At 42.5% G+C, this 17534-nt stretch overlaps 1 protein-coding gene across 2 annotated transcripts in view; it reads right to left on the bottom strand.

Moving 5' to 3' along the window:
* Positions 1 to 1512: 1512 nt before the first annotated feature.
* Positions 1513 to 17534, bottom strand: part of Hs2st1 (heparan sulfate 2-O-sulfotransferase 1) — a 133787-nt gene continuing 117765 nt past the window's right edge. The window contains exons 4-7 of one of the 2 annotated variants that reach the window (XM_087897483.1): positions 14575 to 14713; positions 7868 to 7965; positions 5739 to 5896; positions 1513 to 4897 (exon numbers count right to left, since the gene is read on the bottom strand). In XM_087897483.1, the coding sequence (XP_087753609.1) occupies positions 4668 to 4897; positions 5739 to 5896; positions 7868 to 7965; positions 14575 to 14713 (625 nt within the window). In that variant the 3' untranslated portion in view covers positions 1513 to 4667. The remainder of the gene's footprint in view (positions 4898 to 5738; positions 5897 to 7867; positions 7966 to 14574; positions 14714 to 17534) is intronic. The other variant, XM_087897484.1, reaches the window with a different exon arrangement.

Below are 17534 nucleotides of genomic sequence, written 5' to 3'. Positions count from 1 at the left end.
CCTGAAGAGCCTCCCACAAGTGCTGAGCAGGTTCACACACCCCCATCTCCTATCAACGGAACAGCCTGCCTTGTTTTACTTTTTTCTGTTGCTAACCATATACCTAGGTATACCTTATAAATTTCCTATATGAAATGTCAACACCAACGACTAATAAATGCGAAGGCAAACACATAAAAACCTATCAAGAATTAGGCTGGGAAAGCATTGCAGAGTGGTGGTGATGCAGGACTTCCTGGTGACAATATCTGAGATCTCAGGTGACACTGAACACCAGGTCACGCTGGAAACTGTCGCGCACCATCAATGCAGCAGCAGGGCACCAAGCCACACTCCCTCCCCACAGTGCTGATTTGATAGCTTTTGCTCCAGGTAGGGGCTGAGACACTTCAATAGCAGAGAGCCGCAAGGATGCCGAGGGAAAGGGGGTTATCTCTCCCAGAGATATGACAAAATGGTTTCAAGTTGGAAAGTCTAGCTAAGTGATAGTGGTGGGCCGGGAGGGCAGGGTGAGGAGAGTAAGGGATGGGAGCAGAGGAGAGAGGAGGGACATTTCCCCAAAAATTGGGGGTGGGTAGGCGCTGATTGACTAAAGTTAAAATGCAATCAACACTGATTTACAGGTGCTCACACACATTTACACGAGTGTCACATAAGCATTCATTTCTAACAGATCGGAACCACCAGGGTCTACTTCATAGACAGTACTGCAAAGGTCGCCACGGCATATAACCTTAAAGTATGAATCGGACCAAATGACACCCAGTTCCTCAAACCCCTGCTCCAGGAGATTCCCGAGGAGCCAAGGCAGGAGTACATCTGGGACCCGGAGGCTCTCCTCTCAGGAGACTGTCCGAGAGCAGTGTGCCTCGTAGACAGCAACTCTGCCTGCAGAGCACGGATGCAAAGACTTAGCAGCACCTGCACTAAAACAATGACGCAGAAGCATGTGGACCTCTTAAATCAAGTCTCACAGACGGCTTGGGTACCAGAGAGTCCTATAATAAAGGCTCTTGGGACCACAGCAATGTCTGAGAACGATGGCTGGAAAAGCTGGCAAGGTAACTTACACAGACGGTCTCTGAGCACAATTTCAACATAAATTAAAACACCAGCTATATATTAGTGAACTGGGCTTCAGTTAAGCTCTCTAGTGCTTTCAGATTTTTAGAAAACTTCCTTTTATTAAAAAAGAGAGAATTGTCATCTACAAACTATTTTGTATCTAACTATGCAAATACAACATCAAAATACTCTGATAAATTCCCTGATGGAGCTAACAATTTTACGAATTTCCAACAGGACATATAATGAGGAAGATCAATAGAGTTCAAATTATAGGCATTAGCTGAATTTTCAGAATAGAAAGTAAAGCTCAGCATTTAAAAAGTCTGTAATGTTTAGCTTTGTGGGTTTGAAAATTTGAATCCAGTCATCAGGAGTTCAGAAGCAGCAGGATGTTAGAGACCATAGGACTGTATTGGGAACACAAAAGCAGCTTCCATGCAGGACTTCAAGTGTTGCTATCAGATATATTTAAGGGACACTTTACAGAATAAAGCCGGTAAAAACAAAATATATCCTCCCACTACATTTTAAAACACAATGATTATCAACACTTGCCATTTCACAGCAATAAGAAAACAGCTGGTACAAGTCGAACACAAAGCTACCTCTTGTCTCATAAGAAATAAACATAGATATATAGATACATGTACACATATACATTATCTTCAAAATTCAAATTTGTTAATTTGTTTTACTATCATATAAAAACAATCTCCCTATGGTCAAATTATTGAAAAAACACAAAGGCTAAAAAAAGGAAAAGCACATTTGCCATGTTTAAAAAATACACATTGATTCAGAAGTTCTATCTATTTGATTATAAAGTTATATACTCTAGGGACTCAGACTCCTAGGACTAAAATGAATCAAACAGAAGCAAATCCACCTTTTCTCAGTCCTTGGAAAGGACACTCTGAACCCATTCACTCCAAAAAGAGTAAATTAGGAAAAAGTGGTCATCTGGAAGCGATGGACATAAAATGGAAGGACCCACAGGTGTGACTGAGGCAGAACACAGTTCTTGGGTCGGAATCTGGGAGCTCTGGGTGGTACAGAAACCCACTGGGAAACTGGGTCAGACACAGACACGACTTCCCCGTGATGACTCCTCACAGCACAGGGGCCTGCAGCTCATGGTCCACACTCAGGATGTTGTCTGTTTTGTAAACTAAGGTTTAACTGGGCTACAACCATGGTCATCGGTCTCTATATTGTCTGTGAAGTTTCCCTACAATACTGAGAGCTGAGAGGCAGCGACAGATGCCTGATTTCCTCTAGTCTTTTACGAGGACAGGTTACAATGCCCCAGCTAAACTAAGTGTTACCCTAATTACCTAAATAACCTCAGATTTACTCAACAGCCAAATGTATACCTGGAAGTGGTTCTTTAGCTTTGGGGGAAAAAGAGAAAAAGAAAGAAAGAAAGGAGAAAGAAAGAAAAGAAAAGAAAAAACAAAATAAAAAAAAAAAACCTTTGTTTTTAGCAGCTACCTGGAAACTTTTGCTGGAAAGGAGGGGTAGGGAGGAAAGGAGGGGTAAGGAGGAAAGGAGGGGTAAGGAGGAAAGCAGAGGTAGGGAGGAAAGGAAAAAGCGCAGCTATGTTCTCTAAACATTTTCGTGTTGGTGGGCAGGGTGACACTGTCACTCCTTTCGTCTTTAGAAGTGTTTTCTGATGCAGTGCTTTTTGCCCCTCTTATTAAACAATAGATAACCTTTAAAGCCTTCTACTGAAAAAGCTTTGTTTGATGAGGTGCTGTGCAGGAAAGTTTAAACATACAAGTAGGTACTGCCCTTTAGAAAAGTCTGGCTGAGAGGACTCTGAATTCTGAATCTGCAGAGGGAGAAGGTGAAGAATTAATATGAAAAATTAAACTCTACAAAGCACACTTTAGAGACCATAGGTGTAAAACGGTCACCATTTTTAAAAGACAAGGTCAAATCAAAACAGGGACGTCTTTCAAGTTTGAGGAAGAGTTTGGTGCTCCTCGTCAGCTAAGAAAGATCCTGAGTCGCTAGAGTTCACAAGTGTTTCACATTTCAGTAGTTGCTGAAGCACAGAAGATAAAACATGGAGAGGATATTTATCAAACACAAACATACCAAGATAAAGGTTTTTTTTTTTCTCATAAAGCTTAAGAGTGGATTTTCCCTTCCATTGTTAAAAGAATGGATAGTATGAAACTATATGCTAGTGATAGTTCCATTTAAACACCACTTGACAGTTCCAAAGTGCTCTCACCTTGCCAGCCTAGTCCTCACAACAGCCCTGTGAGGTAGACACAGCAGCCAGTAGTATCCTGATTTCAAGATAAGGAAACTGAAGGCAGAGAGAGGCTAAGTGACTGCCTAACATCACACAGCTAGAAGACAGCGCGGGAGCCAGTGATGAGATGGTTAGGCTGTCTAGTGCTCTTTCATTAGCGCTATGCCTCGGGGTGAGTAATGTTCTCTATCAAAACTGGAAGGCTACGTTAGTTCATTTCAGTGACATCGTAACAGTAAAGTTAAATGAGAAATACAAGAATAGTAGGTCTGATGACTTTACTCGACATAATAAAATTGGTGCAAAACCACTTCTGTCTACTTACTTGTAACTTTTTGGTCCAAATACATAAAATATGCAATATTTACAGCATTTTCCTTTTTTCTTTTGTAAATGCAATGCTTTAAAACACATTATAAAGCACCGTAGTAAAAATAGTCTACAGGTAAAAGTCCAGAAGTAGGAAAATCCTACCGTATCACAGCTCACCGACGGATCGCATACCATATGGGATCACCGACACTTCAGTGTACTGGGTTACAGACAATTCATAGCGAAACAAATACTAAACTCACTTTTTGATAGTAATGTGTGGAAATCCTTAAGAAAGCTTCAGATAATGCCAACATTCTTAGAAATTGCACCCCAATATTAGATACTGGGGAGACAGGAATCAGGAATACTGCTTTAGCATTTTGTCTTTTTTTACAGTGTTATTCACGGTTTTAAGATGATTTCTTTAACACTAATGATCATCCAAAATATAAAGCCTACATAAATATGGGAAAACCCAACTATAGCAGAAATAGTTCTGAGAAACCATGATCAAACACTCCAATAAACTTTGTGAGACCCAATTCACAGAAACAAATCAGATAATGGCAAAGTTATTAGCACTATCCAGCAGAGGTGTGCAACACAAACCTCTAGAAGGTGAAGTGGCAAACAGATTCATCTTCATCCAAAGAGAGGTGAAAAAAGGCTTTATCAAAGCAAGAGAATCATAGAACCTCTTCTGAAATGGTATTCAGCCTCCTGATTCAACTTGCATGGGTGTATTTTAGGTGATGTGAGGTCTCCCTCACCGGGAGGAGATTATAATTATCACGGAAATAAAAACAAAATAACAAAAATATATCAATGCCTTACACTTAAAAACTCCTTAGAACACTGACATCCCATCCAGCATCTAGTTAGTTGACATTCATGTCTGTTTCCTATCTCAGCCCAACGGGAACGGGCTCGGACACGTTAACAGCAAAGCAGGTGGGGAGCTGAGGACAATGTGACGACGGAGCCCAGTTCAGGTTCAAGACTGCTTTGGCCACACTTGTACTCAGTTCGACTTCGGGTAAATCTTTTCATAGAAAAAGTTCTGTGTCAGGATGTAGAGGTCCCCATCTTTCTCACGGACAGCGTGGGCTCTGATGAACTGGAACTGCTCCAGGGCAAACTCATAGAACTCGTTTTCCATCTTCCAGATGTCAGACTGCTGCAGCTTTGCGATGGTTTGTTTGGTGGGCAGTTTCTTCTCTGTGGTTTTCCTCAGGTGGGATTTCTTTCCTACTTACAATGGAAAATAAGAAAAGTAAATAATTCTTATAGAATACACGCAGACAAAGACTCTTTACTTGAAAAGTGGCTTATGTTGCCATGACACACTGAAGGGCAAGTAACACGCTGCCTTCTGATATTAATAAAACCCAGTAAAACCCAGAAACTCAACATCAGCCAAGGCTCATTCTGGTAGAGGGTAAAGACTTAAAAGACGCAAGGAATGGCCACAGAAAACACAGGCTCAACGCTCGGTGAGTGGGGGCTGCCACTCACAGTGTTCTGAGGATCAACCATGGGTGAGTGGGGGCTGCCACTCACAGTGTTCTGAGGATCAATGCTTGGTGAGTGGAGGCTGCCACTCACAGTGTTCTGAGGATCAACCCCGGGTGAGTGGAGGCTGCCACTCACAGTGTTCTGAGGCTCAGGTCCTGGACTCGGCTTCTGCTGACCTGGGCGTCTAACTTAGATCATTAGCCTCACGCAGCAAGAGCTTTCATTTTGTTGAGTCATCTTGCTGGCCTTTGTTTATTTAAAAACTATGATAAAACATGCATCACCAAACTCAATTCTTCCATCATGGAACTGAGGGCAGATGTAAGCTCTAGGAAGACTTTGAGTGATGGCATGCTATTAAATTACTAAAAGAAAGCCATGAGTACGGGACTGACTCACAAAGGCCGGGAAGCACTTTTAGATACACTGAAGTAGGCACAGCACGGTGACTGTTCATGTGTTCAGTATTCCCATCGGACCCCATTCTAGAACACTAGTCTAATTTATTATAGAATCAACTTGTAAACAAACAAACAAGTTAGGACCTGCTTTAGAAAGAAACCTATTGTGCACATACCTGTACGATAGAGGTCTGTAGCACCCCGGAAAAACCGGGGCAAAGCGGCCTCGAGTAACATGACGAAGTCTTCCAGCTCTTCAGTCACTCCCACCAGGAAGTACTCATTAATTAGGTTATACTTAGCTTGATCCATAGCCCATCTGCTTCCCACATTCCTGAAACCACAGAAAAAGAACCAAACACTGGGTTGTGAAATGGTTAAGTGTTCTCATGCTTCTGATCCTCCGAGTTATGGAGGAAGGAGGTGAACAAGTAGCCACAGCTACAGCAGACATTACAACAACATCTTAGGGAGGTACCAGTTTCCAACTTCCTTCCACATCCAGCTCCCGCTCCCGTGTAGTTACTTAGACTCTACTACAGGGTTCTGAATATGAACACATTTTAAGGACAATTTTAAACATTCACGTTTGTGTTATATATTCTCTTTTCTGACTTAGTGTGCATTCATGCTTTAAACTACTCTAAAACTCTGTTTATTCCGAAAGCCCCTATGGTAAAGGCGAAGTGATTTGTATTTAGTGTTTATCTGAATTTGTAAATTCTGTTTCTTTTTTTCCCATAAACTTTAGTATTTTCTGAAATACCAGAAAGAGAAAATAAGTAAGAAACAGCTCTACAAAAATCTCTTTGTTTACAGTGTCAGCTAATGCGTCGACAGGCTTCATCCTAAGCAGACTACACTTCTGGGATCTAATTAGCACTAACGTTCTTCCTGCCTTGCTCTAGCTCTGCTTCTAAAGTGCCAATGTGACCTGCGGCGATGGCTTCACTTTTTGTTTTCTCAACTATTTGAAGAAAGTCAAAACCACAGACCAAGAAACTGGGTGTAGTATTATCTGTCATCCTTGCACTTGGAAGGGAAGACAGGGGGGTGAAGAGGTCAAGGCCAGCCTGTACTACAAGAGATTCTGTCTCTAAAAAACCCAAGGAGAGGATGAGGAAGTAGATTAGTTAATTTCTAAGATCTCCCCAATATATTTCATTGTGTATAAAATATATGAACTATCCTCTCTAATCAAAACTCAACTAAGCAATACTTTTTATTATTCAAAAGCAAGGCTGGCAAACTTTTTCTGTGACAGGTAGAAAGTAAATACTCTACACTTTGCAGGTTATATGGTTTAAATCACAATTACTCAATTCTGCTGTCTCAGCAAACAGTAAACGCACCAGCATTAGTGACTGCGCTCTAATTAAGCTTTATTCACAAAGAACAAGTGCTCAGTCAAATTTAGGCCATAGGTTGGGTTCCTTTCCAGAGGAAATGTCTAAAACCTGAACAGACACCTTTCCAATGCTTCTGATTCATCTTCAACAATGACACTTTGGTCTACAAGCAGGACCTTGAACTTTATGTCAATTTCTGAGGCTCAAATAATTAAGAAATCCTTTGAATTTCCCAGTATAGTGTAAAAAATACTAATTTTGAATGGACTTTTTGTTTCTTCATTTTCTATCAAAATGACTGAACAACCAGTTATGGTAGTGCACTTCTATATTCCCCCGCACCACAGAACCTGAGGCAGGAGAATCTAAACTGAGGCCACCTGAGGAGCTGGGTAGGCAGCCAGTGACCCAGTACATGCCCAGCCTGTGCAAAGCCCCAAATCTGATCCTCAGCAACTCAAAACAAAAGACTGACTAGAATAAATAAATATGTACAATTATTTAAAAAAAACATTCTGGGGAAAGTTTTTATTAGTAAAATCTTTTGTACTTCATGTTCACTAGCAGACTAAATAGAACTCTACTTTATAAGAATATTGTTAGATACTCTTGAACTCAAAATAACTTTAACAATAAAACTAGGTAAATACTCTGCCCACTAACTAGCTTTACTTGATCTACTAGAAGCAGAAAGTTCTATTAGGATAAAATAAGGTTTATGGAATGATCTCTTACCTTTAAGGACTCTGCTGGAATACAGCAAAACAGAAGGCCAAAGCCAAAATAATAACTGCATTTGATAAAACACACTGTGAGGATGTATACACAATGAATCTTTTAAGAACAGTTAAGGAAAAACAAACCTAAATTTATGTGTAGACTACCACATTCCTGCCCGTGAGATGTGGGTTACACAGATATGGAGATGAGCACCTTAACTAAGCTTATTTTCCTACCAGCACTCTGAGCTGTGGCCACAGAAGAATGGGATCTGAAGCCAGAGCTTCTCTGGAGCGCAGTCTGAGCCGCCCTCAGCCACACATTCATCGAAGGTCTGTAGCAAAGAGAAAAAGAGCACGGTCAGCCAAAAACCCAAGTCTCAAGTTAAAAGACAGATCTTTAATCTCTGTATGTCTACGTCTCTGAGAGTGCAGGCGAGCACGCGCCATGGTGTCTGTATAAACACTCACCTTTATCTCCATAACAAGCTTCATGTAGTTTTTACATTACACTCATGCCCTAAACTATGGAGGGAGCTTGAAAAGGCCATGCCGTGTGCAAGTGCATTTGAGAGCACAATGTACGGGCTACACGAACTGTCGGCGCTGAGTCAGTGTGAGAAACAATAAAGACTTGCAAGAGTTGGTTCTCTCCTACCATGTGGGTCCTGGGGATCGGACTCAGGTTATCCGATGTGGTGGCTGTTCTTAGTTGTCAGCTTGACTACCCCTGGGATTAACTAAAACTCAAAGGGTTGAGTACACCTGTGAGGGATTTTTTTCTTAATTAAATCATTCGAAGTGCGAGACTAGGAGACTGGGGCAGCAGAAGTACTAAAGACCAAGCACAGCGAGCATGAGAGGCAAGGTCACAGGAGAGAGAGCCCTCCAGCACTTCCCTGAATTTTCTTTATGTGTGTGCAATTTGTCAAGTGGAAAACCTTGACCTTGGCCACTACATTACTCAGGCATTTCCCTAGACTGTGTGAGGGTGTGGACTATAATGGACTAAACCTCTGAAACTGTAAGTCAGCTTCAAATAAATGCTTTCCTTTATAAGAGCTGCCGTGGTCCTGGTGTCTCTTCCCAGCAACAGAAATCCTAACTAAGACAGAAGTACCAACCAGGGACTGGGGTGTTGCTGTGATAGGCCTGGCCATACTTTTGTCTGGAGGAATGTGGACTGGGAGTTTGGATTGCAAAAGTAGCTGAATGCTTCAAGTGCTGCTATCAGTGAGAGCTGTGGGGACAATTGGTGCTAAGAGTGACATGAACTGCTGGGGGCGGAGTCAAGAGGCTTCAGAGAATATTAAAGTGTGGCCTGGAGATTGTTGTGAAGAATGTGGCTGCTTTTTGACTTTTTCTGAAAAAGTCTGCCTCAGGCTAAACTGAAGAGTTTTGGATTAATTGTGTTGCCAGAGGAAATCTCAAAACAGCCTGTTACTGACTCTGTTGTGTGGTTACTAGTGTTCACTCTCGTGCAAAAGCGAGCAACCTGAGCAAGGAAAAGTACAAAGTGTACAATTTGAGGAGAAAGGGGCACCAGAAAGTGGAATGGCGATAAGTCTGTGTTCAAGGAGATAAACAGATTTAAAAAATGGAATAAAGGGAGTGGTAACCTCAGGGCAAGATCCTACCCTGCTAAATTTCCAATTTATGAAAAGGAATTTAAAAAGTTTAGAGCCAGGTGTTGTGGCATGCACCTTTAATCACAGCACCGGGAAGGCAGAGGCTAGATTTTTGAGGCCAGCCTGGTCTACAGAGTGAGGTTAGGTCTAAAACTGCCAAGTTCAGGCTGTGAAGAAAATCATCAAAAACAAAAAGCTGGAAAAGATGTAACTGAACAAGGGGGCCATGTTTCTGGCTTTAGAGCTGAAGGCAGAAGAAAAGGGGTAATGGAGTCATCTTCCAGGACTAAGAAAAGCTGCGGAGGCCAGGCATGTGTCGGGGATGTCCCTTCAGGAAGGCCTACAAACACCACTGTGTGAAGCTGTGAAGTTGAAGCCTGGATTCCCTTGGGGAACCCAAGATGTTGAAGATGCCAGAGCCATGGGACACCTGCTGAGGAGAGTTGCTAACAGGGAAGTCCACCCAGCCCAAGAAGTGTGCTGCAGTTAACAAAACTGAAAGGAGTTGAGATCTGAAGAGCATTTTGACATGAGATATGGAGATACAGAGTCTGGAGTTTTCTGTCTTGTTTTGTGGTCCAGAATTTAGCCCTCACTATCCTCCCTTTCCTCCATTTTGGAATGGTAATGTACATCCTGTGCCATTGTATGTTGGAAATATGTGATCTGCTTTGATTTTGATTTTATACGGGATTATAGTTAAGATAGTGCATGAGTCTCACTAGAGACTTTGAACTTTTAAATAAGTCTGAGACTATTATAGACTATGGAGATTTTTGAAAGTGGACTAAATACATTTTGCATTATGTCATGGCTACAAGCCCATGAGGGCCAAGGAACGGAATATGTTGGTTTGAATAGATATGGCCTCCATACTCATGTGGCTTGAATGCTTGGCCCATAGGGCACTATTAGGACATATGGCTTTGTTGGAGAGGTGTGACCATGTTGGAGGAAGTGTGTCACTGTGGAGGTGGGCTTTGTGGTCTCAGAAGCACAAGCCAGTTCACTTCCTGCTGCCTGCTGATTAGGATGTAGAACTCTCAGATCCTTCTCCAGCACTATGTCTGCCTGTATGCTGTCATGCTTTCTACCATGACAATAACAAACTAAATGTCTGAAACTCTAAGTGAGCCCCAATTAAATATTTTCCTTTATAAGAGCTGCCATGGTCATGGTGTCTCTTCACAGCAACAGAGACCCTAACTAAGAAAGAGAGTAAGAATTTTTTTTTTGACAGGATCTCACTGTGTAGATCAGGCTACCTTGAGTTCACAGAGATCTTCCAGCTTCTGCCTCCCGTGTTGGGATTAAAGGTATTTAAATTAGGTTGGCCTGTAGCTATACTTATAAGGGATTCTCTCTGCTGCATAACTGAGGTAAGAAGACTTGCTGACTGTACTGAAAGGGAGGGGAACAGGTACAAGGAGGAAACATAAAGGGGAAAACATTACTTACTGAAAATAGACAAAGTGAGCTGAAAACAAGTATGAGTGCATTAATTATTCTCTGCAGCTGACTAAAGACACTGAGTAGCTGCTTCCAGTCCCTGTTACCTTGACTCCCCTGAGCTTATGGGTCTGGTCTAAAACAGCGAGTCAAGGAAACCCTTTCCCCTTACGTCGCTTTCATCAGGGCATTTTGTCACAGCAACAGGACAGAGACTAAGGCCTTCTGATTGAGATTTCCTGATCAAAGCTTCCTTTAAAAGAGTGGCTTTACCAAACGGGGTGGGCAGCAAGCACACGTTATCTCTCCACTTATCGCTATTAGACCCCAATTTTTATGAAGACTGTGGCTCAAGGAACTAAGTGCAACAGGTCAGGAAGTTTCTGATTTCATGCCTATTTCTAACAGGCCCAGCACATGGCATGCTCCCTATAGCTCAGTAGAGGACTCTAGGCTTCTTCAGGCTTCTACCAGACTAGGGTGCAAGCCAGAGGACAAGTAAGTTACTAAATGAGCTCAACATCTCCACTACTAGTCAATGTGTGCACATGATCGTGTGTGTGAAATTCAAAGACATTAAAAAGATTGGCTTAAGTCTAAGAAAGCAGCATGGTAGGAGACTGCAATATTAAAGTGTCCATACATAATTTACTATGTATACAATGTGGACTATATGTAGATAACTCTGGGGATTTCATGCAAACTATCTGAATTAAAACTGAATAATCATACCGGATGGCTATTTTAACTCAATTCTTTAATTAGCAACCTCCTGGTTCCTGTGTTCTTCAAGTATTTTAGTCTTTCAGGCAAAGAAAATTTAGAAGATCTTCAGATCTGTTTTTAGGCAGTAGCTTTAAATCTGCTATCGGACTCAGACAGACTAAAGTTACCTCCCCAACTAAATCCCCCATAGGTCAAACTGTCAGCATCTCTTGCAGGGTCAGCATGGCCATTCCATCACGGGCTTGCTAATGGACTGAAGGCAGAAGGAATGTGGGCAACTTTTGGGTCACTTGCTCAGAAGGAAACAGCTTGCTTTCCCTTCCCTTTTCCCAGTGGGGGAAGGTGGCCCAAGGAATGGCTCTACTCAGCAATGACATGCTCTTTTGTCTGACAAGGCTGCACTCCTGTACTTGGTGATATTTCCTTAGAACAAGTCAACTGTGCCACTTGAAAGGAAATAACTGAGTGTCCTTGCCTGAAGGTCTTGGTGGCATCAGTCATGCTTGGAGACAGGGTGAGTTAGTTCTCTATCTGAGGTCTGGAAGATGCTACTAAGTAGCAGCAGCAACCTCTTTAAACAGCCTCTAATCTGCAGGAAGTGCACAGGATAAATGGCCATCTCCACACAGAGGAATCTACAATAGCCTGTGTAAAAGTTAAGTTTCAAAGTAAGAAATAACATTTTAGAAATGTGTATTTTAGAAATGTGTTGCTGATAGTGTCTGTAGCTGGGTTAATAAATATGAATTTTTGATACTGTATGATGAAAATGCATTAACCCTTGGGAGCTCAATGTAACTGTATGAAACAATGCAGGATGTCTGGAAACTTACGGACTAAAAGGCCAATTTCATACACAGCATCAAACATATCAAGGGATTTTTACTGTGAAAAGTTCACTGTGGGTCCATATCCTACACTTGGACCGTCCACTTGTCAAATTCACTGTCATATTAAAAATAGCCTCAATTTGGGGGAAAGGTTATTAAAACTTTCTTTTCCAAATACATATTTGCATATAGCTGGATCTCTTTATAGACCTTATCCAAAGGAAAAAAAAGTGCAACTGATTGGACTGAATTAAAAATATGAAAATCAGGCTGTCTTTATTAAATTAGATATTGGAAGATTTTCTGAAATGTAAAATGATGTCACTCTCTGTTTTTTTTTTTGGAAAGATGATTATTTAAACAAAAGTATTCTCAGTTAACATGAGACAGGTTCCTAAAATGACCATTTAAAGACATTCTCTGGCTAGTGAGATGGCTCAGCAGTGAAAGTGCTTGTTCCTATGAGGACCAAAGTTTGATTCCCGAAACCCATACAGTGAAAGGAGAGATCAACTCCCACAGCTGTCCTCTGGCATGTGCACCGACCCGCAAAATAAACGGCAAAAATAAGCTAAAATTTTCCACGTAAACTATGACACTTACTTATATTGGTAAATATTAACAAATGGCTACATAAACAAAACTTCTCTGGGGTCCTTAATTTTCTTTAAGATGTGTGTATACACGTGTGTGCTTACGCACTCAGGTGTGTGCACCAACCCACAAATGCACATTGCACACATGTGCACATCTGATCCCCTGAAGTTGAAGTTACAGACAGTTGGAAACTGCACAGCATAGGTTCTGGGAACCAAACTGGGGCCCTCCATAAGTGTTTTTAACCACTCAGCCATCTCTCCAGCCCTGGGAACCTTGAAAAGAATGTGACTAATTCAGTCTGGGAACATCAGAGACAAATCCATGGCAGAGGTAATGACAAAGTTTAATCTTAAATGTAAAAAAAAAAAAAAGAAAAGAAAAAAAAGAGCTTTTTAAAGAGAAGAAAAATCACTCTAAGCATGAGGGACAACACATGTGCAAAAAGTATGAAGCAATAATGAGTTCCACAGGCATGTGCTTTTCAATGTGGCTCAACACTGGGCTGGGCGTACGGGGTAATGAAGCTACAGAGGCAGATAGGTATAAGATCATATTAGATTGTGTCTCCTAAGCCTTAGGTAAGTAAATAAATTTAGGTTTATTTATTATCTGTGGTGATATGAAGGGTGTGTGTGTGTGTGTGTGTGTGTGCGTGTGTGTGTGTATACCCGTGCACAGTGAGAGACCAGTTCTGTCCTTCTACTATGTGGGGCCTTGAAACTGAGCTCAGGTTGTGACGGCTAAGCCGTCTCTCTGCCCTACCTTACCTTGGGGATATGTGAGCGTGGAGCCTAGAAAGGTGTTCCACTAAAAAGGCACAGATCAGCGTGGTTCTGAGAACCTGACTCTGATGACACCACAGAGGACATGCTACAGACAGCCACACTTGCTTCAAGCAGAACAGTCTTCACGAACGATGATACAAGCAATGTAGACTGCCATCTAGGGTAGTCTGAATGTAACTGGCCCCCCAAATCTCATAGGGAGTGGCACAATTAGGAGGGTGTGGCTTTGTTGGAGAAAATGTGTTGCTGTGGAGACAGGAGTTGAGGTTTTCTATGCTCGGGATACCACCCAGTGTCTCAGTCGACTTCCTGTGGCTTACAGTTGCAGCACCACGTCTGCACACCGCCATGCTCCCCATCATATGATAATGGATTGAACCTCTGAAACTGTAAGCTGTCGCTCCAATTAAACGTTTTTCTTTATAAGATTTGTCATGGTCATGGTGTCTCTTCACAGCAACAGAAACCCTAAGACACCATCATTAAGACAAAGAAACAAAATATATACAAAAATAGATTCATCAACAATGATCCCCTAGAAAATTGTCAGTAAGTATAATGGTTAATATTTATTGTCAACTTAACTTAGAGTCACCTTGGAGAAAAAGTTGGACTTTGTTTGTGGGAGGCATTTCCAGAAACGTATAACTGAATATGTGTGTGTGCTCACATGTGTGCTGAGTACAGCTGCCTCTCCCTTCCACTACCAAGCTTCAAACCATGCACTGAAATAAACTATGAATTTTGATACAGCAGCAAGAACAGAAACTAGTACAGCAGGGCTGTAATAAAACAGCACGTATGTTGAGACAGTCACAGAATTATCCATGTTACACTTCACCATTGCTTCTCTGTAGTCCTGAGCTCCCTGCAAAATGCCAACCCTGAACAAGGAGAATGCTTATGAGCAACAGCAAGCACATTACCTTTTTGTCTCCTTGTTTCCGTCTCCTTAATCCTGGTCTGTAATCATCGCCAAACCTCAGAAAGTAATAGTAGGAAACTAGCCTCTCGATAGGGTCCCTGATGACATTAATATAAATGGGCTTCTTCTTCACTCCAAATCTGAAACAGCAGAATTCCAGTGATGAGGTCAGCATTTTCATTAGTTCAGGCATGCCCTGAAATTATATACAGAAGTCTGAAGTACTGATGGTATACGGAAGTAACAAAATGAATTAATTAAAATGAAACTGTGTATGTGAAAACTGTGGAATATTTCATATCTAGGATGTCACAAAGTAAACAAGAAACAATTCAAGAAACGATGGAGAATACCCACCTATGCCCTCAAGAAGTAAGGAGGCAATCTGTCCTGAGGGGCCCTGGAGGTGTGGATCGGGCAGGCCCTGTCTATGAGGACTCTGCTTTCTGAGGAGTTTAAGCAGCCACACAGCCTGCGTTTAGAGGACTGCACAGTGAGGTCCTGAGATCAGATCCTAGAGGCACGAACTGGCCATTGTGACCCTTAGAGCTGATCAATGTGGCACTCAGACATGGACATGTGCCTCAGCTCATCACTGGGCACACCTTGACAACGCCAACCCCATGTAGCCTTAAGAACTCACAAGTGCCAGCCAAACGTTTGCTGGGCCTCATCTATACAGGCCTATCAGGGTGATGTTTCTACCATGTCACCTGTGGAAATGACAAGTATCCTATGCCTGAAGCTATATGCACTATCCCCAGATTACCAGGGTACCTGCCCCAGCCTTCTTAAGAAAACTGTATTCCATCTGCTCTACCTCATAACCTCTGCAGGACACACAGGGCAACACACTGATTAGCTTAAATAGCAACATCAACACTACATTTAGAGTCTACCTAGAACTAGACAAACAATCTATGAGATACACACCTTGGGACACATTACCCTGCGGAATGGGGGAGGGGAACTGACCTCTCCAGTATCCAGCTCATCTTCTTTCCCAACAACTGACAGTAATGCTCTAGTTGGTGTTCTTGTGTCTAACTGGTCTACCTCAAATACCAATTCTTAACTGGTTCTCCTAGCACACTAGTTCACCAGCTCTTTCAAATCTGAAATAAACTTCACTGATTGCTGAAATCAAAACTAAGCTTCTGGGATTTGAGGTGCAGTTTGACTAGCATGTTCAGGGTCCCAGGACGCACTCCTAGCACCTCAAAAGTAACAACGGTGACAACCTCATCCCACCTCCTTGGTTATCTTACGCTGGTCCTTTTACAGCTTAGGTGTCACCTTATTTATTGTTTTCTTCAATTCTACTCAAGGCAGAAGCTTCCAGTTACAGGCATGCCTGACCACACCTCAAAACCCACACCAGTCATCCTGATCTACAATGCTCGTCTTTTTTTTTTCCCTCCAATACTTCTCTCCATATTTTTTTCGTGTGTGTGTGTGTGTATACCAAATGTATGCCAGACAGTAATCTAAATTGTACAGATACAGACGTGTGTGGGGAAGGATAGAAGAAAAGGAAAGAGGAAACCTTGTTTTTCCAGAGCTAACATTTTACTGGGGGGCAGAGAACAGTATGTATCAGTGAGCTCAGATGGTAAAGTGCAGAGACTTCAGGGAAATGAAGAATGCCAGGGCAGGTGACAGACACACAGGTCAAAACCATGTCCCACCAATGTCACCACTGATGTTACATACAAAAGGGACACATCCAGATATGTGGGGGAAAGCATTCTGGAAGAGGAAATCTCAGAAGCTGAAGGTCTTGAAGGTTCTAGTGCCAATGTTGGAGACACAGGAAGAAGGCTGCAGCATCAAGGAGAGTGAAGGAAGATGGGAGCAGAGGGGTCACAGGCTTCGGGGAGTCAAGCACATGGCCCTGTAGATGAGTCTAATCACCCATTTCTAGGAGACGTGTGAGGAGCACTGGAGGGTTTGGGAGAGCAGTGCAATGGGTCATCTTTCAAAGGCGAGGGGCTGTTACATGATGACGAGGAGACGCGACACACTCTCGTGTCCCCAACACCCACTGCATACAAAGCTATCTGCTTTCATCTGACACCTGCAGTACCCACATGCTACTAGGCTCAGGTAAAATCAACTCTGAGCTTGTCTTACTAATCCCCTGCTGTATGAGTCTTCTGAGGATCCGTAAATCAGCAAGGTTTAAAGAGGAAAATGCGATGTTGCAAACGTAGCAAGCACCTGATGAAAGGACTCAGTAGAGGCTACAAAGAGGCTGCAGCTGCTTTCCTTCATCACCAGTGCTGAGGGCCCAGAAAGCGCAGAGGTGCGAGGTATTAATTAGGGTAGACAGACTACGGGCACTAACCACTTACACTGCTCTGTATGAGAGCACTCAGCAGGAAGGCATTGGTAAAGCTCACTTACCATTTCAGCTTAAAGGGACAAGGTAGAAGCTACAAGGAGAGAAAAGTGCATGGCACCGACAGCATCCCTTAGACTGGGGGTTACCAGGGAAACTACCATATTTTCCATCGGCTGCTGCCCCCACTGCGAGCCAGGCCCTCAGTGCTTCCCAGAACCTCTCAGAATGTCTGCACTTTCCCTTGTCTCCCCAGTCTTGAACAGAGTACAACACTGTACAAACCTTTGCCACACATAGCGTTCAGCTGTCTGTGGACACTTTGAGTGGCACTGATTATGTGTGAAGCACGATTTTAATGAGATAATCTGTGGGCTCATTCTGAAAATAGAAATGAATCCTTACTTGTAACTGCAGAAGGGCTATGTAGGCATAAAGGGCTGGAAGCAGGGGAGCGGAACAGAAATGGGCATGATAAAATGGCACCTGGGCCACACTCCACAGTTGGGTAAGAAACAAAGCTAACAAGGTCTGTTGGTTTAACTTTGCCAACCTTATAACCTATACTGGGAGAGAATCAAGTTCAGTAGTTGAAGACTTTTTCCACGGGTTGTTCCTTA

This window comes from Myodes glareolus, chromosome 17, assembly GCF_982192425.1.
Source record: "Myodes glareolus chromosome 17, mMyoGla1.1, whole genome shotgun sequence".
Lineage (NCBI taxonomy): Eukaryota > Metazoa > Chordata > Mammalia > Rodentia > Cricetidae > Myodes > Myodes glareolus.
The sequence above is the reverse complement of the archived record's forward strand: the minus strand, read 5'-3'. Positions and strand labels throughout refer to the sequence as shown.